General features: G+C 37.9%; 1 protein-coding gene across 1 annotated transcript in view; it reads right to left on the bottom strand.

Annotated features, from left to right (window-relative positions):
* Positions 1-24248, bottom strand: part of LOC115228642 (cell division cycle protein 27 homolog) — a 52944-nt gene extending 28696 nt beyond the window's left edge. The window contains exons 1-9 of the mRNA XM_029799191.2: positions 24092-24248; positions 13491-13566; positions 13197-13344; positions 11602-11727; positions 9550-9647; positions 7173-7378; positions 5729-5901; positions 1554-1680; positions 980-1098 (exon numbers count right to left, since the gene is read on the bottom strand). Coding sequence (XP_029655051.1) covers positions 980-1098; positions 1554-1680; positions 5729-5901; positions 7173-7378; positions 9550-9647; positions 11602-11727; positions 13197-13344; positions 13491-13566; positions 24092-24115 — 1097 coding nt within the window. The 5' untranslated portion in view covers positions 24116-24248. The remainder of the gene's footprint in view (positions 1-979; positions 1099-1553; positions 1681-5728; positions 5902-7172; positions 7379-9549; positions 9648-11601; positions 11728-13196; positions 13345-13490; positions 13567-24091) is intronic.
* Between the last annotated feature and the right edge of the window lie 407 nt (positions 24249-24655).

The following is a 24655-nucleotide window of genomic DNA, read 5'->3' as shown; positions in this document are numbered from 1 at the left end:
CAAATATACTTGAGTATAATGGGAGCATTCTTTAGATTTTAGAGGATAAAGAGATTCCAATCACAATGAATAGCAAACAATGTACCTTTGTAACACCATTTCAGATTTTTAAAAAAATTATAATTTAGTCTCAGTTGCACCTCATGGATTACCATATTTATTTCTTTATTGCCCACAGGGGTTAGTTAGTTAGTTAGTTAGTTAGTTAGTTAGTTAATTTGGCTCAAAAGCAAATAGCAAGGCCATGTAGGGGGACATGGAGTTAAGTACAGGGTGGTGTTCATGTAAAGAGTTCAGGCCACTTGAGGTCAAGGGAGGCTTTGAACAAAGCGGTCGTCAGCATCTTCACCATCTCGTCTGGCAGCTTGTTCCACGGATCCGCAACCCGGACGGAGAAAGCTCCTCTCCTTCGATTGCGATGAAATCGTCGCAAGTAGAGCTTTTCGGAATGACCCCGCAGCCGACGCTCTGGAGCAGGAGTGAAGAACAGCTCTTTCAAGAGGTTACACTTTCCGCTTATGATGTTGTGGGCGAGAATGAGATCACCACGGCGGCGGCGTTTTTCAAGAGAATAAAGGTCGAGCGTCCTCAGCCTTTCTTCATAGGACAAATTTTTGAGACCATGAACCATGCGAGTAGCCAGCTTCTGGACTCTTTCGAGATGCTGTATGTCTTTGAGGAGATAAGGAGAAGAGGCTTGAATCCCGTACTCCAATATGGGTCTCACCAGCGTCTAAGCATAGAGGAGACAAACAAGGAAAGACAAAGGGATTAAGTCGATTATATCAACTCCAGTGTATAACTGGTAGTTATTTAATCAACCCCCAAAAGGATGAAAGGCAAAGGTAAACTGAATGTTAAAGGGTTAAATAACTGATATTTTCCAAGAACAACCCAATCCACCCTCACAATGCAAGTTATAAAGATTTTCTTTTTAATTCACAACACAGATATAAAAGGTGACATTGTTGAAGCTTACCCTGACTGTTGATTAGAAGTAGCCAGTTCTCGCGTGTTGGTGTTGCCTGATTGACTAAAAACTGTCGGCTTTGGTATGGAGGGATGAAGGTTTTGGTTTTGACTTCTACGTGTAACAGGCTAAAAATTAAGTTAACAAAATAACTACGTGTTAAAAATATCAAAAAGATATACAAAACAACGGCAATATCATCAAATTCTAAAATTCAAGAGTAAGTTTCGTTTTTACTTTTCCAAATATATTTTACCAATTTCATCAAGAAAGTTTGCAGTTTAACCTTTAATAAAGTTTTCTATTATTTTGCTATCATAGAAGCAGACAGAATAGCATCATGAATGCTTTAATTAAATCTTCTCCAATATCGTTTTAAACATCAATGCCTATTTGAACATTGGGATAATTCCTGAAGGCATTGCTCCATTTAGAGAGATTTAAGGAGCAATTGGACTTTATACAATAGAGGAACTCAATAGAAAATGATGGTGAAAATAGATCACCTACAATAACATTCCCAATTTACATTATGGAAAAGAAGAAAAATTCAAGGATAGATGAGTAAAAAAAGAATTTCCACCTTTTGACCCCGGGGTGCACGGGGTTGATCAGAAACTAAATTCTCTGAAAGACCAACAGGAGTAACTTGAGTAATATAGGGCACACTCTCTTGAGGACTCGGTACTTCTAATGGAAACACTCCAAAACTGTAGAAAGTAAAATTGAAATCTAAATTTTCAAACACAAGTTTTATTTATCACAATTAGAAACAAAATTACTAATTATTCATCTATCATCGCCATCGTCATTTTATGTCTAACATGACAGCAAATTTAAACCTTGAAATTTTGTGATCAATCTTTTGAATATTCCTCTTGTTTCATTCCTATTCCTAAACTGCTTTTTCACTCACCCATCTTCTTTGTGTTTCACATTCATATTATTACACACAACTTCATATTCTGCATTCTTCCTCAATAAACACCTTTAATACAGTTCTATATTTAAGAGATGAGGAATTATGTAGATAATTTACATTTGACGGATATTTGTCCTCATCTTGTTTGTTGTTAACACAACGTTTCGGCTGATATACTCTCCAGCCTTCATCGGGTGTCTTGGGGAAATTTCAAACCTGGGTTTCAAACCTGGTATATGCCCATGGTCATATGGCATAGTGGTTAAGAGCGCAAACTACTAACCCCAAGATTCCAAGTTCGATTCCAGGCAGTGACCTGAATAATAACATCGAAAACTACCTTGGGAATGAGAACCCAGGTTCGAAATTTCTCCAAGACACCTGATGAAGTCTAGAGGGTATATCAGCTAAAACATTGTGTTAACAACAAACAAGATGAGGACAAATATCCGTCAAATGTAAATAATGTAAATAATATATAAACATCTTTATTAAAAAAATTATTCCCTCTTTATTACAAGCCTTGCACACACAAATTTTTTTGTGGGTGGGAGGGGGAAGCTTTATTATTTTTATATTATTATTATTATTAACAGGGTTGTAAAGTGGTAGAAATGATAAAGCACTGGACTATATGCTTGGTGTTGAGAAACTGTGGGGAGAGGATCAGTGAGAGGTGAGAAGTGTCTTAAGGAAGTGGAGGTGGGTCAAAGGAAGCTGAAAAGGTGTTGAGGTAATAGAAGTAGAGAAGCCACGAAGGGCGGTAAGTAGGTTGGAGACATGGAAAAGAAGGCATTGAAATAAAACAGGAGCAGGGTGAAAGCAGAAGAGGATTGCCGCAAAGGCATCCTAGCCACCATCAGCGCCTGTTTCAGTGTTCTCCCTGCCATACTTGTCCAACAGCGTAGGCTTTTCTCCAGCAGTACAACTTAGGCCCAAGCATATTGAGATCAATCTCCACCATCTTCATTCTATGTATTTCTTCATCTTCAACAGACACCATCCACTCCTAACACTCCACACTTCTTCATGCAACTTTTGTTCCTTCTCGAGCCATGCCTGGCTCATAAGGGCCAATTTCCCGGTTTCCTTGGCGTATAGGTTCCCCACCAGGACGAGACACCAGTCTGTCGCAGATGAGCTGCAAGATGCAGGAGGAAAGAGAGAGAGAAAGTTGTGGCGAAAGAGTCAGCAGAAGTTCACCATTACCTTCTGCTGGAGCCGCGTGGAGCTTAGGTGTTTTGCGCCCGGTCTGACATTCGAACCTGTGATTCCTCGACCGCGAGTCCGCTGCTCTAACCACTAAGCCATGTGCTTCCACTATTCATGCAACTGTCAAAATCCTTATGCATCACATGTCCAAACCAATGCAATCTTCTCTCTTGCATGTTGCATCTAATTCATCTTGATACACAGCTTCCCTCTTTCAGATATCATACTCACCATTTCTTTCTAGTCTTCACAAGTCTCAAAGCAGAGAAGACTTTTATGGACATTCTATACCAGTAATGTACTGGAGCTTCACACAAATCTGTGCTGGTGCCACATTAGAAAAAAAACCAGTACACTTTGTAGGTTAGTGCTAGGAAGAGCATCCAGGCATAGAAACCCTGCCAAAAACAGATAATTAGAGCCAGATGCAACTCTCCAACTTACCAGGTCCCGTCAAACTGTCCAACCCATGCCAGCATGGAAAGCAAACATTAGATGACGATGTGACCTGTTTCCAAACTTAGAATCATTACTATTTTCGAAAAGACAAATTGGCAAAATCCCAACTTATAAAATTATTGGGTAAATCATCAAAGTTATTTAGGTTTTGTTTTTTTTTTTTTTTTTCAAGGTCACGAAACCTAACTGAATTCAATATTCACAAGTTTCGCCCCCACCCTCCATTTAACAGTAGATGACTGTACCCGAATGATCTTAAGACACTATTCCAAACCATCTATTTTCTTGCCAGGTTAGTAACATGCTGAGTCATGTATAAGGTCTGATCAAAAAGTATTGGGGATGTTGCTATGGTAACAGAGGTAAAATAAAACAAAGTGAAGCCACTAGGCACAGCTTGACCTTCAGCTGTCGCGCATGCACGCTAAGTTTTGCACTCGCTTTTGTTATTTATAGAAGTGTGTAGAAAATCTACTTCAGAAAGATCAGGTTTCAACTGCACAGGATCTCTGAGGAAGAAAACATTTTGAAGATGGTCGTATCAGGTGACAAATTGAGGCGGGCACAAGATTAGGCTCAGTCTTGGCAGTGGAAGACCCATGATTTCAAGATGGTCAATGAAACCCAAGAGAATGCAACAAAGCAGCTATTCCCAAAAGGGAGTTCCAGGAATGTGTCCATCAATGGAAATGATGCTGGATAAAGCGTATACCTTCAAAAGGGGACAACTTCAAAGGAGATTCAATGCCAAGTTGATGTGTGTTCTAGTTTTCTTTTTATACCACTAGTTCTGGTACTTTCTTTAATCAGACCTCATATCTGCTGAGCTTTCAGCAGTATGCAAATATTCAAAACAAATGCTCACATTGCAAATAATTATTCTCGTTCTCTTACTAAAATCTTCTGTTATTCTAGTCTGTCTTTAGGGCAACATGCTAGAGCCCATGGGCTAAAACCAGCCTCATTTCATACAGCCAACCAGTTTTATTGAAAATATGATATTGCATACAAAAATTCTGTGGTGTGCAAGAGAAATGACTGTACTGGTATGGTCATGTGACACATATGGATTAGGACAGCTGTGTGAAAAAGTGTCACACCTTAGCAGAGAGGGAACCTGTGAAAGAGGTAAACCCAGGAAGACATGAGAAGAGGTGGTGAAGCATAATCTTCAAACGTTGGGCTTCACAGAGGCAATGACAAGTGACCAAGACCTTTGGCGGTATGTTGTGTATGAAAAGACCTGTCAAGCCAAATGATATTGTAGTTGTGGCCAATGCCAGTGTCACTTAAAAAGCACCCACTACACTCTTGGAGTGGTTGGCATTAGGAAGGGCATCCAGCCATAGAAACCATGCCAAACCAGAATGGAATCTAGTGTAGCTCCCCAGCTCAACAGCTTTCAGTTAAATCTTGCAACCCATGCCAGCATGGAAAGCAGACATTAAATGATGATGGCCCATTGAAGAGAGGAAATAAACAGGTTAGAAACCACAACATTCCACCTCCGTTCAGCTTAACTCTTTACTGCATGTTATGTCACAGACGGCCTATACTATGGATCTGGATCTTAGAAATTATTTTAATAGAATATTCATCAAAAAACTTACGACAAGCATAAAAAGAACCTCTACATTAGTAGTTCTCAACCATTTTTTTGTACATATGGACCTTGTTTCTTATTTTATTCTATTGGAGCCTCATAGACAGTCAGTGTCTATTATTAGGAATTGTATTTTAAAAATTGTTAAAATATTTTGTGTTATCGTAAAAGAATAACTAATTTATTGCTCATAAATTTTAACAAGGGCCATGTGGTTGCGGACCACTGCTCAATATGCTCATTCAAACTGCTAGAAACATCACCAAATATCCCTCACATATCACCCAAGTGTCTTAAAAAAAAGAAAGAATACTCTTGTCAATGTATAAAATACACTGTGTCTGAAAAATAAAAGCCAGAAGATCAGAGCTGAAACAACTCTGATATTAAGACTCCCTAATCAGATTTAACCAAGAACTAAAGAAATTAGAGTTGAAAATTTTTTTAGAAAGCAATATTGTAGCTACTCTCTGGTTTTTACATCAAATATTTATTAAATAAAGGAATGGCTCTTGCTAAACTTTACTAAAACACTCGTATGAAGAATTTGGATTCTTCTTACCTTGGAGTTAAAGGACTGAGGGAAGAAAAATTAAGACGGTTGCCACTACTGAGGTACTGTCCGCGACTGGCACGCAAAGATTGAATTCCTTGGTGAAAGGAACTATCCGTACTGCTAGGAGGGCTCAAGGCATCTGGCGTCATTAGTTTGTCTGCTGGCAAGGGAGACTCGAACTGAAAAACAAAAACCATTTTAAATGACATAATGTATACAAATCACACACAAAAACATAAAAAGGCAAACACGAGATGATCAAGTGGTCAAAAAAGCAATCTTAGAAGCTGTTTCTTTTTAATTGTACTTCAAAGGTGACAAGTTATACAATAAAAAAAATGTTGCTTCTTAACCCCACGGTTCAGGGTTCAACACTACTACACCCTCAGGTCAACCAAAACCTTGTGGATGGATTTGGCAGACAAAAACTGAAAGAAGCCTGTCATATATATATATATATATAGTTGTGTGAGCATGTCTTTGTGTCTGTTCCTATCACTTGACAACCAGTGTTGGTGTGTTTACGTCCCTGTAACTTAGCAGTTCAGGAAAAGACACTGATACAATAAGCACCTGGCTTTAAAAAATAAATTAGTACTACAGTCGATTTGTTTGATTAAAAACTCTTCAAAGTGCTTACCCCAGCATGGCCACAGTCTAATGACTGAAACAAGTAAAAGATAAAAGATGCTGGTTTTGTTGAAATGTATTTTATATTTTTTTTACTGTCCTAGTGAAGAATTCTGGGAAATATGCTGCAGGTTAAATAATAGATCAAAAACAAAAATAAAAGTGAAGACTTGTTGAACCAAGTGGAATTGTAGTTGTGGCACCTGTACCAGTGGCATGTAAAAAGTACTATTTGAGCATAGCCAATGCCAGTGCCACCTGACTGGCACCTGTGCTGGTGACACAGATAAGCACCATTTGAGCATGGCCAGTGCCAGTGCTGCCTGACTGGCTCCTGTGCCAGTGGCATGTAAAAAGCACCCACTACACTCTCAGAGTGGTTGGTGTTAGGAAGGGCATCCAGCTGTAGAAACCTATTTTTTTACTACCCACAAGGGGCTAAACACAAGAGAGGACAAACAAGGACAGACAAACAGATTAAGTCGATTATATCGACCCCAGTGCATAACTGGTACTTATTTAATAGACCCTGAAAGGATGAAAGGCAAAGTCAACCTCGGTGGAATTTGAACTCAGAACATAGCAGCAGACGAAATACTGCTAAGCATTTCACCCGGCGTGCTAACGTTTCTGCCAGCTCGCCGCCTGCTGTAGAAGCCTGTAGATCAGATTGGCGCCTGGTGCAGCCTCCTGGCTCGCCGATTCCCAGTCAAACTGTCCAACCCATACCAGCATGGAAAGCGGACGTTAAACGATGATGGTGATGTGTAGAACGATGGCAAAGATTATGGTGGTAAACTGCAAAATAATCTAGACTTACCTTACAAATTCCTGCAGGTGTACAGTCTGACACTGGAGTAATGCTGTCCTGAGAACTAGGGATTATGTGAGGAGACTGGTGTAATTGCATCAATTTTAATTTTCCATCTGGAGGTTGGTAAAAAGGATTGGTGCTGTGGATAGGTGTAGACTGAGGAAAGGGGACTTTGGGTGGCTGGAAGATCTTTGTAACATCAACTTTTTCACCTGACAAAAATAATTTCAACATGCCATTAAAAAAGAAAATTTATGCTTTTCATTATAAAATCTAAAGCTGTGCCTTCCCTCCTTTCTGTTGTTCTCCATCCTTAAACACCTGACTTATCTGCTATAACTATCAATGCTGTCACATATCTGCCACAACCCATCCCTGAGCCTCTCCTATATATGACTTCATCATTTGCCTCACTCACCTCTACCCTAACAACCCACCCAATCCAAACCTCTGTATCACCCCCACTTCTTCTCACCACCCCCAATGTTCCAACTCATCTTCATCACCATCATCTCTTACTATTGCTCTCTTTACCTTACTCCCTAACCATCCTCCTTTCTTTTTCAACTGAAACATTCATGCATATACTCGACAGCAAAACACCCACCCCTGTACCGCTAGACCTTTAATCTTTCACCAACTGGCACAAAGCCACCACCACCTTCACTACTACTCCCTCCTCCCTGCTGAGAGGTTTTCCGTCTTGCAGTGACCCTGTCAGTACTAGTGCCATGTAAAAAGCACCCAGTACACTGTGAAGTGGTTGCTGTTAGGAAGGGCATCCAGCCATTAAAGCCATTTCAAAACAGACAATTGGAGCCTGCTGTGACCTCCACCTTACTAGCTTCTGTCAAACCATCCAGCCCATGCCAGCATGGAAAATAGGAGTTAAATGATGATTATGATGATATCATCATTGTCGTTTAACGTCCGCTTTCTATGTGGCATGGGTTGGACAGTTTGACTGAGGGCTGGCAAGCCAGAAGGCTGCACCATGCTCCAATCCAATCTGAATGCTTTTCCTAACGCCAATGGATGCCCTTCCTAACACAGGATAAAAATAAAACAACAAACTATTAAGATTTTCTGTTTAGCTGGCATCACTGCTGCTTAAGGGGCTCTAGTGAAAACAATAGCTATGGTTTAAAACTGAGAAATGGAAATTCAAAAAAATAGTTGCTAAAGGAGGCAAAAATATTTTTCTTTCACTATACAAAGGATAAACCATAAGAAATGTAATGATGTAAGATAATCCAACATGAGTAATGAGTGAGGGAAAGCTACATTGACTAAAGAAGAATGAAGCAAATGTGACATTGTGGATTTGCAAAGTTGATTTATATAAAAAGGCTGAGCACAAAGAATTTCACTATGAAAGCCATTGATTGATGTGTGCAAGTAAAATGGTTGACCTGCTTTGAACATCATTTTACATCCACTCTCCATTCTATGTTTCCAGTGTTAAGACTTGCTGTAGTTTTTGAAGTTGCATCAATATCTGCCCATACATGACACCAGCACATGCAGGAAATAAAAAGAGAGGAGTTATTCTTCAAAATAAAATCCCTGGTGGACATTGTAGAAAGAATGTTTTAAGTCCTACAAGTGAGAGAAAAGGCTTTCCAAAGACAAAGGAAAGGTATGGTACAACAGCTACATTTTCAACAATTATGTTAAGGCAAGCCCACAAAAGGGGATATGAAAGTCTGGAAGTTCAATGCCATAGATATTGGGTACCAAAGTGGATTTAAACACAAAACAATTGGTGGTGCAAGTGAATTTATCCTAGAGTACAATGTGGTACAGAAATTATCACTTTTGTCCTTGCATACACTTACTTATAACTATAGTTCTCGTCATCAAGTCAAACTTGCTTGTAGTTATGCATAAAAATCTCCTGTGCTGGTGCCACGTAAAAAGCAGCCAGTACATTCTGTAAAGTGGTTGGTGTTAGGAAGGACAAAAATTCCAGAGTATAGATTTATGTAAAAACCTTTTATTAGTTTATGTCTCAAATTCCACTTTTGTAAATATAGAAAAAAAATTTAAATTTTTTAATAAAAGCAGTCTAAATTCATAATTTTGTTAGAATTTAATTAATATATTAAACAGTATTCTAGTCTGAAATACAATAACGAAAATGTTATACTGCAATGAGCTTAATGAGAAATCTGACCCCAGGACTGGAAAAAGTTATCTTTTAACTACCAGATTACACCTTGATATTAAAAAAAAAAAGAAACAATCTACATATTTAGTCAACAATAACAGCCCTTCATACAAATGTGTGAGGTATTTTGCTTTTGCTCAATAATTTGGCTGAGTCTCACAAGGACTCAGTAACCATACAAGATTAAAAAAAAAAAATAAGGGGGCTGCTTACCTAGACTGCAGAGTTTAGCAAATGAAGACCATAATAAAGGATTTAGTTTTAAACTTTTTTGATAACATTCTGAAGCATGTGAAAATCGCTCCGTTTTACTGAAATTAAGAACAAGAAATATGCAATTAGAGAAAATGCAGCTAAAAATATGCCACACACAAGCATTTAAATCTTTAAAATTGAGTCAATAAAAAACAGAAGTTAAAATTTGTAGCAGCAATAGAAACCAATATAAAAAAAAAAGGGTTCGAAGCATGTAAACAGCTTACTGCCAAGACAATCCAGTGACGCCTGACTGGCTTCCATGCCTGTGGCATATAAAAAGCACCATTCAAGGGTAACTGAAGCCAGTGCCACCTGACTGGTACCCATGCCAGTGGGATAAAAAGCACCATACAAGCATGGGCAATCATCATTCATCATTGTTCGACCGTGGTCGAGACAATGGAATTTACCATGCTACGCCAGACTTCACAGTCCATCATGGCATTACAGAGGTCCTGTTGCTGGATGCCTGTATCCCTGGAGATTACATCAGGGTAGGAGAGTGTGCGCCCTCTAGTATTGCAAGTAGATGGCTTCCAGAGGAGAAGAGTAGAAATTACCTCTTTTTCAGCTCTACAACAATGTCCAGCAAACTGGACTCTCTAACCTTTCACAAGAGATGATACAGGTGGTAGTTTCCCATATATTTGCATTTTGGTTGGATGGCGCTTCCACGAGAGATTTTGAGCTCTCATAAGGAGGTAATGCCAGTGCCACCTGACTGGCAACTGTGCCAGTGGAATGTAAAAAGCACCAATCAAGTGTGGGCAATGCCAGTGCCGCCTGACTGGCACCCGTGCCAGTGGAATAAAAAGCACCATTCAAGTGTGGTTGATGACAGTGCCGCCTGACTGGCTCCTATGCCAGTGACATGTAAAAAGCACCATTCAAGTGTAACCAAAGCCAGTGCCATCCTGACTGGCACCTATGCTGGTGGTATAAAAGGGACCATTCAAGTATGGTCGATGCCAAGGCCGCCTGACTGGCTCCTGTGCCAGTGGCACATAAAAAGCACCCGCTACACTCACGGAGTGGTCGGCATTAGGAAGGGCATCCAGCTGTAGAAACCATGCCAGATCAGATTGGAGCCTGGTGCAGCCTCCTAGCTTGCCAGTCCTCAGTCAAACCGTCCAACCCATACCAGCATGGAAAGCAAACGTTAAACAATGATGATACTAAACTACTGATCACATAATCAAGAGTTAAACAATTGTGTAATGCTTTTAGACAGGGCAGATCACTGAGCTTTCTTGTGCATTAGACTGACAAAAAAATTCATTCTTAATTTCCCTGCTGAACAGTTCGCAGCAAGAAAGGACATTAGCTTGTCCTTTGACATGGAGGTAATATCCTTGTCATTAAATCAACTCTAACATCAAAACTGAACCTGTTTGTTAACCTAAGTAGAGTTACAGGTTTTATATAGAAAAACAGAGTAGATATTCTTTTCTACTCTAGGCACAAGGCCCGAAATTTGGAGGGGAGGGGGCCAGTCGATTAGATCGACCCCAATACGTAACTGGTACTTAATTTATCAATCCAGAAAGGATGAAAGGCAAAGTCAACCTCGGCAGGATTTGATCTCAGAACATAAAGACAGACGAAATGCCTGACAGACAAACAGATTAAGTCAATTACATCGACCCCAGTGCGTAACTGGTACTTATTTAATCGAACCCGAAAGGATGAAGGGCAAAGTCGACCATGGCGGAATTTGAACTCAAAATGTAGCGGCATCCGAAATACCGCTAAGCATTTCACCCGGCGTGCTAACATTTTTGCCAGCTCAACACCTTACAACAGAGTATATATTACGTGATCAGAATATGTCAATATTCAAGCATCTTAACATGACAATTACTGTACGCCATTGTTAAAACAAATGCAATAATGGTAAAAATATCCACAACTGCAAACAGAAAACAAAAATCCAAGTAAAATGAAGGAGCTGATGAAAAGCATTATTATTGCGCTTCCTGTGAAGTAAATACTGGAAAATCAAGTTACCTATAAAGATTTCCTAATAAGCTAAATACATGGCAGGCCACTGGACCATATTCCACTTCAATTTCTTCAAATGTTTTGCTCTTCGAGACAGCATTTCCAACCAAGAGCTCTTCAGCTTCTGATAATCTAAAAATGAACACAGAATTTTAATCAAATTTATCTTCAAAATAGAATATTTTTTACATTTCAAGTGTTGCATAATGAATTATTCCTACATTTCAATGCCAATAAAAAAAAAAAAAAAGACTACAGCAAATGAAAGGAAACACTTCACAGTTCCTTTGCTGACAAAACAAGGCAACAGAACTGGAGGATTTGCCAAAAGAATGACTTATACACAAATTATTTTGGTTGCTCAATTTACACACTAAATTCGAAGAACACTAATTCTGAAAAGAACTGATATGAAATATAGTAAAAGTAGAAGAAACGATTGATAGCTTGAAAAAAGTTGCCTTCAATTCAAACAAATCAGAAAAACAATTCTCAACACCTCAACCCATACAAGGACTTACATATAATACAATATGTCCCTCACTATGCCGAGGTTCACCTATCATGGTTTATTATTTAAGCTTACATTGATTCCTCTGGTGTTGTTTCACATTTATAATAAAAAAAATATATACAAATTATAAAAATAATTTTTTTTTTTTCAAATTCGAGCGAGGTCATTGCCAGTACAGCCTGAATGGCCCCTGTGCCAGTGGCACATAAAAAGCACCCACTACACTCTCGAAGTGGTTGGAGTTAGGAAGGGCAGATCAAGATTGGAGCCCGGTGCGGCCGTCTGGTTCGCCATCCCTCAGTCAAAATCGTCCAACCCATGCTAGCATGGAAAACGGACGTTAAACGATGATGATGATACAGTACTGTTTCTACTTCATAGATTTTCACCTATCACGGGGTGGTACGTAATACCCACAAAAGTCAAGGAATTACTGTAATGCCAAAATGTCATCGATAACAACAGACAGAATAATCCAGCTCCAAATATACAGAAGTAAACCTTGTTGAGTGTTCCTCTTTTATGATTATACTCCACTGACAACAATGTACTATTTCATTCATTCACCACAACATATGGCCGTACAAACATATTTCCTTCTTGTGCACCATCATCTGCAGTGTGTGTGACCAAGACGTATAATGCAGTCCACCAAGTCGTGAGAAAGTACAGTAGAGTGGAAGAGTTCACTGCTGAGCAGAAAGTACAGAGTAAAAGCCTAACTGTTGCTAGTTATAATACCTTAAGAAGTCTTAAGTGGTACCCTCATAATACATAATAATACATATAAGGGTCCGTCTATAAGCCTATAAGCTTATTAGACCAAAGTTTATTCCAGTTTCTGGTTAATCCCGGCTGCCATTAGTAGTCATTTTCACTTGATTAGACAACATGAAATGAAGAAACTTGCTCAAGGACAAATGTGCCAGTCAATCCAGAAATTGAACTCACGACCTAACAATTATGAGCCCAACATCTTAACCCCTAGGAATGCCCCAATAACACAAAGGTTTTAATAAGTTTCACAAAACAGTAAATTTTGAGATATCACTTTTGGATAAGAGGAGAGATGCCAAAAAAGACCTACCTATCAGTATCAAAGCAACATTTTGCCAAAAGGTACTTGCACTGAGCCGTGTGGCATCCACGGGACTGCAACAGTAAATAAGACTGAACAGGTTTCCCTGCCCGATAATAGCAGGTAGCAAGAAGATACAAAGACTCATCATTTGCAACTGAAAGGGAAAAGTTAATTTTATTAACAATTAATAGTGAATGCATGAAATTAGTTTAAAAAGCTTAACAATTCTGTCAAGATTAATATTCATAAATATTAGGAGATGAAATTTCTGAAAAAGGATTAAAAACATTGAAACGGTACCTTCTGAAAATAATCTTTCAGCCAAAAAAGTAGCATCAGTAACTGCATAGTTGTTCAGAGCGTCCCAGATCGCAGCCTGAAACGAGAATTGATATGGGAATATAATTTTCACACAGGTAGGAGGATAAAGGAGCTTTGCAAGAAAGTATATCACAGACCCACTAAAATCAGTGGTTCTCAACTAGGGCCCACAAGACGGATGGGCGTGTAAAATTTTGTTATGTACAATAAACTGGTTACACTTTTATATGGGCCTCACAGAGGCAAAATGGCTGAGTTTCTTTCAAGTGTTGGGCCTCACGGAGACAATGATGAATGACCGAGACCTTGGCATTATATTGTACTTGAGAAGAAGACCCATCAAACCGAGCAAAATCACAGCCGTAGCAGATACCAGTGTCACGCAAACGGCACCCATACTGGTGGCACGTAAAAGCACTCATGACATTCTCAGAGTGGTTAGCATTAGGAAGGACAACCAGCGGCAGAAAACCATGCCAAATCAGCCTTCCAACTCACTAGCCCTGGTCAAACCTTCTGACCCATGCCGGCATGGACAACGGATGTTAAATGATGATGATGATGAATATACAAAATATTTTTATTTTTTTAAATACAATTTGTAATATTCAATTCTAAAAATATAGGATTTTTAAGCATCAAATGGCTATGGGGGTCCAATAGAGCAAAATAGGAACCAAAGGTCAAAAATGGTGGGAAACACTGCTCTAAACAATAGTCATGGCATTACAGAGATGTTTAGAAAAAAACCATTATAAGAAAATCTATGCCCAGTCTTAGAGTTGTATTAGTGATATTCAATCTGGAAAGGATTCTTGCTTGCATTAACATGAGCAGTTACAGTAAATGAAGGAGATGGGGTCAAATTGTATTTGTCTAATGTAAAAACAAAAAGTTGGCCAAATTAGGAAAGTAATATTTGTGAGGAATTTAAAATGAAAAGCTTCGGAATTTAATTTGCTACAAAGAATGATGACAGTTGGAGGTTACTGCCACCTAACTGATCAGATTCAATAGTATTGTCTTTCCAAATTGAAAACTTCTATAGGAGGCAAGTAAAATCAAAATCAAATTTGATGACTGGCATCCGTGCTAGTGGAGCGCAAAGAGAACCATACGAGTGAGATTGGGGCCAGAGTAACAAGCTGACCTCCAAGCCGATGGCACGTTAAAAACACCATTCAGGCGTGATCGTTGCCTGCGTCGCCTACTAGCACTTGTGCTGGTGGCTCATGAAAAAACATTTGAGCGAGGCCGTTGCCAGTGCTGCTGGACTGGCTATTGTGCAGGTGGTACATAAAAAGTACCATTTGAGTGTGGCCGTTGCCAGTACCGCCTGACTGGCCCTCGTGCCGGTGGCATGTAAAAGCACCCACTACGCTCTCCAAGTGGTTGGCATTAAGAAGGGCATCCAGCTGTAGAAACTGCCAGATCAGATTAAACGACGACAATGATGATGATGAATACTGTGCTACAAGGAAATATACTGTTAAGTACAGACAACTAGTTGACACTATCAAATAAATATCACAATTAATGATTTCAGGACACAATCTAAAATGAACAATGGTTCATCAACAACTCTCTTAGCTATTACAATGGAAAATTAATGTGAAGATAACCTCTTTCATAAATTCATACATAATTTACAATAGATTTTGTAAATCCCATTCACAATATGAACTACTGCCATATTTCGCAATAAACACCGTCTCATTCTAGAGACAATCTGACTAATGCTGATGATGGCACCCATGATAATATCAGCAACTCAGATCCAGAAGATAAGGTCACATAGTTTAATGGTAGCTAAGACAATAGGATATAATGAGAATAGATGATATCTAATGTAGAAATATGCATTTACAGTTGGATATAACCAGAATAGAAGCCAAACAAGAGAAAGTATAAAGCAATTAGAATTGGTCAGAAGAGGAAGGGCTCCAAACCAATCCTGATCGTGCAGACATGGTCAAAGGTGTTCAAAGTGTGACCAACTCGTACTTTTGTATATTCAGGACATTTTTTTTTTTTAAGATAGTAGCACGTAATTTAAGATTTAACTACTGTTTCTAGCAGGTTGAATAACCGTGTAGAGGCTTGTTATCGACAGGAGTTAAACAGATGAAGGGAACAAAGGAAATTAACATGGCTGGAGAAGAGTAATTCAGTGAAGGAGAAAAGCAAAAGAAAAGATTTCTAATGTAATTAGAGCTTAACCCTTTTGTTACCAAACTGCCCAAAGCCGCCTGAAAAAAATTTTGGTTAATGTGACCAAACCGCCCAAACCCGACCGTATTTACCTATTCATATTTAAATGAGAATATCAGAGCAAATCTCTTTAGTACATTCGTGAAAACATGTGATTATACTTCGTAAACACTTCATCTACAGTTTTGTACAATGATCGAAGTGTAATTTTAATTCCGTGAATTTTGGGAGATTTTTTTCCGAAATTTGTTCCTATTGTGTTTTCAAAATTTGTAATTCTGACAAAAAAATGGATACGAATTTCATTATATCAAGCAGCGAGTGAGAATTTGAAGGCTTTTCTACTGAAGACCTTGATAAATATAACTCTATGACTGAAAAAAAAAGCATGAGGTATTTGATAATGAATTCGATGTTTCATTTTCCGAAAGTGAAAACAGTGAATCCGAGAGCTCCGACAGCGATAAAGAAAATGAATTGGCACCTGAATGGAGTGAAAATTTAAAAACTGTTTCTTTCGGTGATTTTTCTGAAGAAACTGGACCAAGCCACAGTCTTTCCCAGAAGAGTAAAGCCTTAGACTATTTCTATTTACATTTTCAAATGAGCCTATTTGAAATCATTACGGCAGAAACGAACCGTTACGCTAAATGTAAACAAAGCGAAAGAAAGGATAGTTCGTGGTTTCCCACAACCTTAAATGAAATTAAGGCCTATTTTGCCATAAATATTATTATGGATATCAGAAAGTTACCCAGAATAAATTCTATAGTAAAATTTTGTTGTATACCCAATTGAATATTAGCTAATAACCCATTTTCTATAGCGATGTTTAAACAAAAATTTTAATAATTTTATATTTTGTTGAATTTACCTGTATCTACCTGCAATTAGAGTCACTTTGTGACAAAAATTATAGTATAGAATTGGTTGAGAACATTTCATTAAATTATCTTCCAAAAATCACAATATATTGATAAATAAAAAAGTTATAGTTGTTTAATGAAACCAGACTAAATTTATGATTATGTTAGAAATTAATTGAAACACATATTTTGGTCAGAAATATAGTAACAAAAGGGTTAAAACACCACACACAAACTGGGAAGTAACTAAAAACATGGTTAAACATATAAGGACAAAAATCTATATATGTTTAACCATGTTTTTAGTTACTTCCCAGTTTGTTTGTGTGTGGTGTTTTATTACTCTTCCCCAGCCATGTCTATATATTATTTAAATAAACCTAATTATGAAGTGAATTTCATGATCATGTATCTGAGTTCAATCCCTGTCTTCAGACCTGAGAGAGATGGAACACTTGGTCACAAATAGCCCCATGATTCCATCAGGAAATGAGAGCCTACCAGCCAGCCAGCCACACACACACGTCTGCATATGCATATATGGCTTCACCAAGGCAATGACTAGTGGCCAAGACCTTTGGAGAATGCTGTGCTTGAGAAGACCCGGCAAGCCAAGTGAGACAATAACCCATGGCCTATGCCAGTGGTGTATAACCAGCCCACTTGTGAGTACCCTTCATTCACTGGACAATAAACTTTGCTTACGAAGACCTGCTGAGGCAAGTGAAATCAAAATCGCTGACATGGCCAATGACAGTACTGTCTGATTGGCACTCATGCCAGTGGAATGTTAAAAGCACCATCCAAGCATAATCGTTGCCACTGATTGGCTCCCGTGCTGGTGGCACATAAAAAGCACCATTTGAGTGTGGTTATTGCCAGCATCGCCTTACTAGCACGTGAAAAACAACATTCGAGCATGGTTGTTGCCAGTGCTGCCGGACTGGCTCCCGTAAAGGTGGCACATAAAAAAAACACCTTTGAGCGTGGTCGCTGCCAGTACCGCCTGACTGGCCTTCGTGCCGGCAGCACATAAAAGCACCCACTACACTCTCGGAGTGGTTGGCGTTAGGAAGGGCATCTAGCTGTAGAAACTTTGCCAGATCAGATTGGAGCCTGGTGCAGCCTTCTGGCTTGCCAGTCCTCAGTCAAAGTGTCCAACCCATGCCAGCATAGAAAGCGGACGTTAAACGACATTTAATGATAATGTGAAGTTGCACCCTTTTATATCAAAATGGAAACCTAGTCATTCAACAGAGACTGATAATGCTCAAATTATGATTGACTAAAACCTTTACAGACACAAAATCCAATGAATGATAGCAGTAAAATAAGAAAAGATTTTATTTTTTTGCGTCTCACAACCAAAACTCAAGAGTCACAAAACCAATTTTGTTGCTGTAAGATTTGACTAATCAAGTAAGTAATCAGCTGTGTGGCTAATCACCTTAATTGCAGGAAATATCTCTAAACATCTTCCCTTGCACTCTCCTTCCCTGTCCTACTGGGGTAACCAAGTATCCCTTCTACAGCAAAACAATTATCTCAGTCCCTCTATTTTACTCTAACCTCTCTCTAGGCTCACAGCCAATTCCCTTGGTTCCACCCTGTCCCTCAGTTGAGAGTCTTTAATTTTGCAAGCTGGGCACTATTCGAGCGTGATCGTTACTGGCACCTGTGCCGGTGGCATGTGTAAAAAGATTCAAGCAAAGTTGTTGCCAGTACTGCCTGACTGGCCCCCGTGCCGGTGGCACGTAAAAAGCACCTACTACACTCTCGCAGTGGTTGGCGTTAGGAAGGGCATCCAGCTGTAGAAACTCTGCCAGATCAAGATTGAAGCCTGGTACAGCCATCTGGTTCACCAGCCCTCAGTTAAAATCGTCCAACCCATGCTAGCATGGAAAGCAGACGTTAAACGATGATGATGATGATGACTTAGTGATCCCACTGGTTCCACATAAAAAGCACCCAATGCACTCTGTCTGTATTAGGGAGCGCATCCAGCTGTAGAAGCCATGCCAAAACAGATGGAACCTGATGTAGCATTCCAGCTTGCCAGTCCCTGTTGACCTGCCCAACCTATGCCAGCATGGAAAACAAACATGATATTTTAATACCCAGTCATCTATTTTTCCATAGGTGGAAGAGTTAAAATTTTCTTGAAAAGCTATAGGAATGGTAAACGACTCTTCTTCATTCCAGTTGCTCTTTTGATACAAAAAAAAAATTGAAGAACATAAGCAAATAAATGCAAAAGCATATTTATAAGTTTAAAACATTTAGTCCTAATGTAGAATAATTTTGTGGCTCAAACCTTCTTTTTCAACAAGTTGCATGACTGACAATGAAATTAATAGGCTTGATTTTAATTAGTCTCCTCACAATATGGGCTTTGCTATTAATAACCTAAAGCATGTTTTACTCTCAATGATTTAACTTTGCCAAAACATTTTAGGATATAACTCCAATATTTTTCCATGCCAAAACTAAAATATCTCAAGCATAACTGTTCTCTTGTACAGATTTCATCATTACTTTTTAAGGGCCTGCTTCCATAAGTTGAAGGACTTAACAGGACCCAAACGACCCCAGGTGTGGGACAGATCCAAGCTGTCTGACCCATCACTGCATTGAAAGAGGATGAAATTTGTACAAGAAGTTAGGCTTCAGATATTAAGTTTTGGGGAAGAAAAATATTTGAGCTATAACCTAAAAGGTTTTTGGAAAAGTTAAATCATTGGGAATAAACAAGTTTTATTTAATAAACATCATCATTATTATCATTTGATGTCTGTTTTCCATGCTGGCATGGATTGCACGCTTTGACAGGAGAGGTGCACCAGGCTCCAATTGTCTGCTTTGGCATAGTTTCTATGGCTGGAAGCCCTTCCTAATGCCAACCACAGAGTGTAGTGGGTGCTCTTCGTGTGGCACCAGCATGGATGCTTTTTACATGGTACAAGCGCAGGTGCTTTTAACATAGCACCAGTACCAGTGGGATTGCCAAGAAAGTTGCAAAACAAAAACCTCTTAGGTGAGAGAGGGAGTAGAACTGAAGACGTTTTTAAGAATTGGTTTCATCATGTAAATCACATTATTTGGTGAAACTGGTTCCTTAGACTCACTCAATGCATTCACCCTCACTTCCACGGCCAAAACACTTTGCTAAATCCTTCTTCTCTGAAATACTCGAAGCCACCTTCTCACCTTTATATTCCCATCAACCATGATTCTGCCAGAGTTATCATCATCATTGTTTAATGTCCATTTTCCATGCTAGTATGGGTTGGACGATTCGACCAGGGTCTGGAAAGCCAGAAGGCTGCACCAGGCTCCAGTCTGATCTGGCAGTGTTTCTACAGCTGGATGCCCTTCCTAACGCCAACCACTCCGTGAGTTTAGTGGGTGCAAATTACGTGCCAGGCGAGGCTGGCAACGGCCACAATCGGTTGGTGCTGTTTACGTGCCACCAGCATGGAAGCCAGTCAAGGCAGCACTGGCATCGGCCACGTTCGGATGGTGCTTTTTACGTGCCACCAGCACGGAAGCCAGTCGAGGCAGCACTGGTATCGGCCACGTTCGGATGGTGCTTTTTAAGTGCCACCGGCACAGGGATCACAACTACAATTTCCATTGATTTTTTAACTGCCCTAGAGTTAAAAAGACTACAAGTAGTACTCAAAACTCCTCTTTGAAAGCAAAAGGAGGCAGAAACATCTCTTTGTTGAAATAGATGATAAAGACACCTCCTCTGGCTATTCTATATTTACTGAACCAGCTGATTACATCAAAAGACAATTGTGATAACTTTTCCATAGTTGCTGGAAAATCATATGCTAAAAATGAGAGAACAGATTGTCTGCAAGAAAGATAACAGCTGGAATAGAAATCAAGTGAATTTTTAATTCAACTAACAGAACACTCAACATATATTATTATAATTTGTGTAATTTGGGAGGAATCTACTGGTTTGCTGAGTAAACAGAGCCAGCCAAAGACTACTTATTCACATAAAATTATTGTTCGTTTTTATGAGAACAAATAATCTACAGAAAAGGTTGCTGTTTTTTGGGTTTTTTTATCTTTTAATAGCTAAAAACTAAAGGTTCCACCACAACCTCTCCAAAACTATTAGGTTACCAGCCTCAATATTTTTCCCTTTTATAACCCATTTAAATTTTTTTTTCTATTATCCTCAAAAAACCTGATTTGGCTTACTAACTTATAAATTTATTTCATTAATATGTAAACCAACATCTTTTGTGGCACTCCTAAATTATCACTGTAGATAGTAGAGACTGCCTTATGTGTATAAAGGCATGTTAGTATCAAACGATTTAAATAATAAATTACTACAGTTGTAATAATAGTTTTACGTATTCACCAAATGTCTGGGTTTAATTAAGCCTAAGACAACCTTCTAAAATTACTTGAGGGTTCTTATCAAAAAAATGTTTAAAATATTCTTGAACTTGCTGTACGGAATCTAGATGTGAACAGAATGTATTTAGGAACTGAAAAAAAATTAGTACAAACATCCTCAAATAACCGGTCTCAAAATGATTTTAATCGACATCACTATAAACTTTCGATTATTTTGGCGGCGAGCAGGCCGAATCGTTAGCGTATCGAACGAAATGCTTAGCGGCATTTCGTCCGTCTCGAATTCAATGTTGCCTTTCACCTTTCAAGTTCGATAAAATAAGTACCAGTTGAGCACTGGGGTCGATGTAATCGACTGTTCCCTTCGCCCAAAATATCAGGCGTTGTGCCTACAGTGGAAAGGATTATTATTATTATTAAAACAGAGAGCAAGCAGAATCGTTGGCGTGTCGGAAAAAATGCTTAGTGGTATTTCTTCCGGCTCCTTACATTCTGAACTCAAACACAGCTGAGGTCAGCTTTGCCTTTCATCCTTTCAGGGTCGATAAAATAAAGGACCAGTCAAGTACTGGGCTCGGAGTAACCGATTTGTCCCTTCCCCTTAAAAACTGGTGGCCCTGTGCCAAAACTATAAAGAATTTATTATTAAACACAACAACGGAGTGGGAGAGTCAGGAAATTAATATGAAAATAACTAAAATGTTTTCATATATTCAAGGAACTAAACGAATTTAACAACAGTGCTGTAATAAAACAAGTTATATCTTAATTAAGCTCTTTCGAAGAAAGAACAAATAGATTTAAATCTAATGAAAACATTTCTTCTGTGAGAATCTATACAAAGACTAGACAACATTTTGTTGACTTTTCAATGGAGAACACATATTCAAGAAGGTTTCAATTATACTTCGAATAAAAACAGCTGAGTTAAATATTGAACTAGTTTAAAACTGATATATTCAACAGAAAATATACTGAAAAAATATGGTAAAATATTAACCAAGATATAAAGGAAAAGAATTTAATTTTTTTTTTTTTGTCTCATAAAATAACCCTTTTGTCAAGACGAAAAATGTACTCGGATATACGATATTGTCATTGAATTAATATTAATAAGGGAATCTTAAAATAAGCATTTGTTGAAGGGAACTTTTCGAAAACTATAAAGTAATGTGGTCAATCACTTAAACAGCTGCCTATCAATAAAGGAACAAAGCTTCTTTGCTGGGAGACAAACAAAAGCGACCCCTCGGCGGTCAACAAATTCTCTTATAATCCACTACTTTTCAAAGTCTATATATAATACAACATAACTGTTTTTGTAAGATAATACAAAATTATATTCAAGAATAAGAAATCACTGTGGGAAAATCGAGAAATTGCTAAGCAAACTGAAATAGAAACTAAATAACGGTTAAATTCAGAATTTTTAAAGGCAACCGAAACTTATTCTTCTAATAAACAATACATAAGCAAGAATAAATTTTGAACGGTAGAAATCAGCTGTCAACACAAATGTATATTTAACGGAAAGCTCAAGTGAACTAAATTAACAGGTCCCCCCTCAACAGAAGTATTATTTTTATTAAATATTAAGACTGATGGTTTGAAAATGAATAACCTCTGCCTCACTACTTAATTTCGTTTCTGTTTACATGAAAACCTAGTAATTTTTTTTTTTTTTTTTGCTAATTTCAAACTATAACTTATTTTTTTAATACGAAAAATGCCTGAAACCAATTAATCTGGGGTTTTTTTTGTTTACATGAAAACTCAACGAAACCTAGTTTCGAAATATATTTTAACTTTCTATATAAGATAAAAAGTGTGAAACCATGAGTGTGGAAATAAGATAGAAAATTGCTATTCAGCCAATTAGGTTTGTGTTTTTAATTAATCAATAAAGAGATAGTCCAGGGTGGAAAACGGGTGGTTTAATTAAGAAACTAAACAGTAATACGATGTGAAGACGGGTGTCCATGGAACAGATGATGGGACATTTTCCCTAACTAGTGCTTGGAAATGTAACTCCACTAAAATGAAAAAAGAAATTACCATATTAGGAGCATCGCATATAATTTCCTGATATTAAGGAATATTATAAAAAAATAAAGGGATTATTATTGTTTATATTACATTTTTTTAATAAAATGAAACAGAAATATTACTTTTCATGTCATACTACCCTGGAACTTCTATAAATTCCTGTTTGACCTTTTTAATTAACGCGAATTCTTCAAATTCAAACATTAACTGAACAATTTTCAGAATCAATTTTCGGAAAGAAAGGGGGAAACCGATCTAAAACATAAATATTCACAAAATACTAACAGCTACATATGAAAATATGAAATATTTGTTGAATTGTATAAATAAATCCGTTTGATTTAAAATGTCTACAAAGAGGGGGGGATTCGGGTTTTTTTTGTATTTTGTTCTAGAAACATTTTAATGAGGTTTTCACGAATTGCTGATAATCCAGTAAAATGCAATTCACTTTAAAAAAGAAAACAGGATATTTCTTACTATAAAAGCATTCAGATAATTCCTTAAAAACACTATAATTATCTAAATATATTCAGTGTTATTACAAATGAACCGAACTACAGCCATGTTTCCTTCCAGGTTCTCTTCATGAGATTTTCAACCGTCGCGATTCTCGCTGGAATAATAATATTGGCGAGCATAATTCCAACACGAAACTAAAGCATTTCATTCCTATTTAGACACAAGCCAATATATAACCTAACCAGGGATCCCAAATATATAAATAAACCCTTTAATTTCAAACCATTTCTGATTCCACCATTTTCCAATGTAGAAGAAATTACACAAAGCGAAGGTTTTACTCTCTCATTAAACCATAAATGCCGTTTTATTTATTACCTTATATTTAATTTCTGAAATAACTATCGATTTTTCAGTGAATGGTGAATATTTAATTAATATTTCTCGTGAATTTCCGTTTCTTTTCCACAAAAGAGATTTAATCTGGACAAACGACACAAAAAAACAGAGAGAGGGACCCTGACGGAACAATAACAAGCAGAATAAAGAGAGAAAAGGCAAAGAATTGGTCGGCTGGGCGGAATATATAGAAAAGGTATTGTGTGGTTTCACCTGCACTGGTTCTTGTATGAGCATCGTGTCTTTAAACGTCAACTACTTTGGCCATAGACATGATCGACATTCAAACACCCCATTTCGTTATAAGTCCGTACGCCATTGGGGTACGCCTCGCTTTCAAACGGTGGTCACGTGACGGCGGAGCGTAAACGAAACAAGCGAAAAAAGATACTTAAACGGGTCGATTGCAAAACTGGGAACGGAATCGACGAAATTAGAAAAAATATTCGAGCGAGTCGGGGTTTTTTTTTTTTTGTTTAACTAACATTTTATTTATTTTGGTGGGGAATAAGATGTGGATTCTTTTCGCTTTGACTGGCAGATTTTAAAAATAATTTCTTTGTAACTAAACACTTTTAAACTTCGTATACTGGTAGAATGTGTTCATAAAGCATCTTTTTCTCTTGGCTTTCTTCAGAAAATTCTGTAGTTTGTAAGCTATTTCTTGTTTAATTTCTTGCATTTCGGCAAATATCTCCTAAGTAAACCAAAAAAAATAAAAAAGCGAAAAAAACAATAAACGGATCGCTTACAAAACTGGGAACGTAATTGACGAAA

Source organism: Octopus sinensis, linkage group LG2, assembly GCF_006345805.1.
Source record: "Octopus sinensis linkage group LG2, ASM634580v1, whole genome shotgun sequence".
Classification (NCBI taxonomy): Eukaryota; Metazoa; Mollusca; class Cephalopoda; order Octopoda; family Octopodidae; genus Octopus; species Octopus sinensis.
The sequence above is the reverse complement of the archived record's forward strand: the minus strand, read 5'-3'. Positions and strand labels throughout refer to the sequence as shown.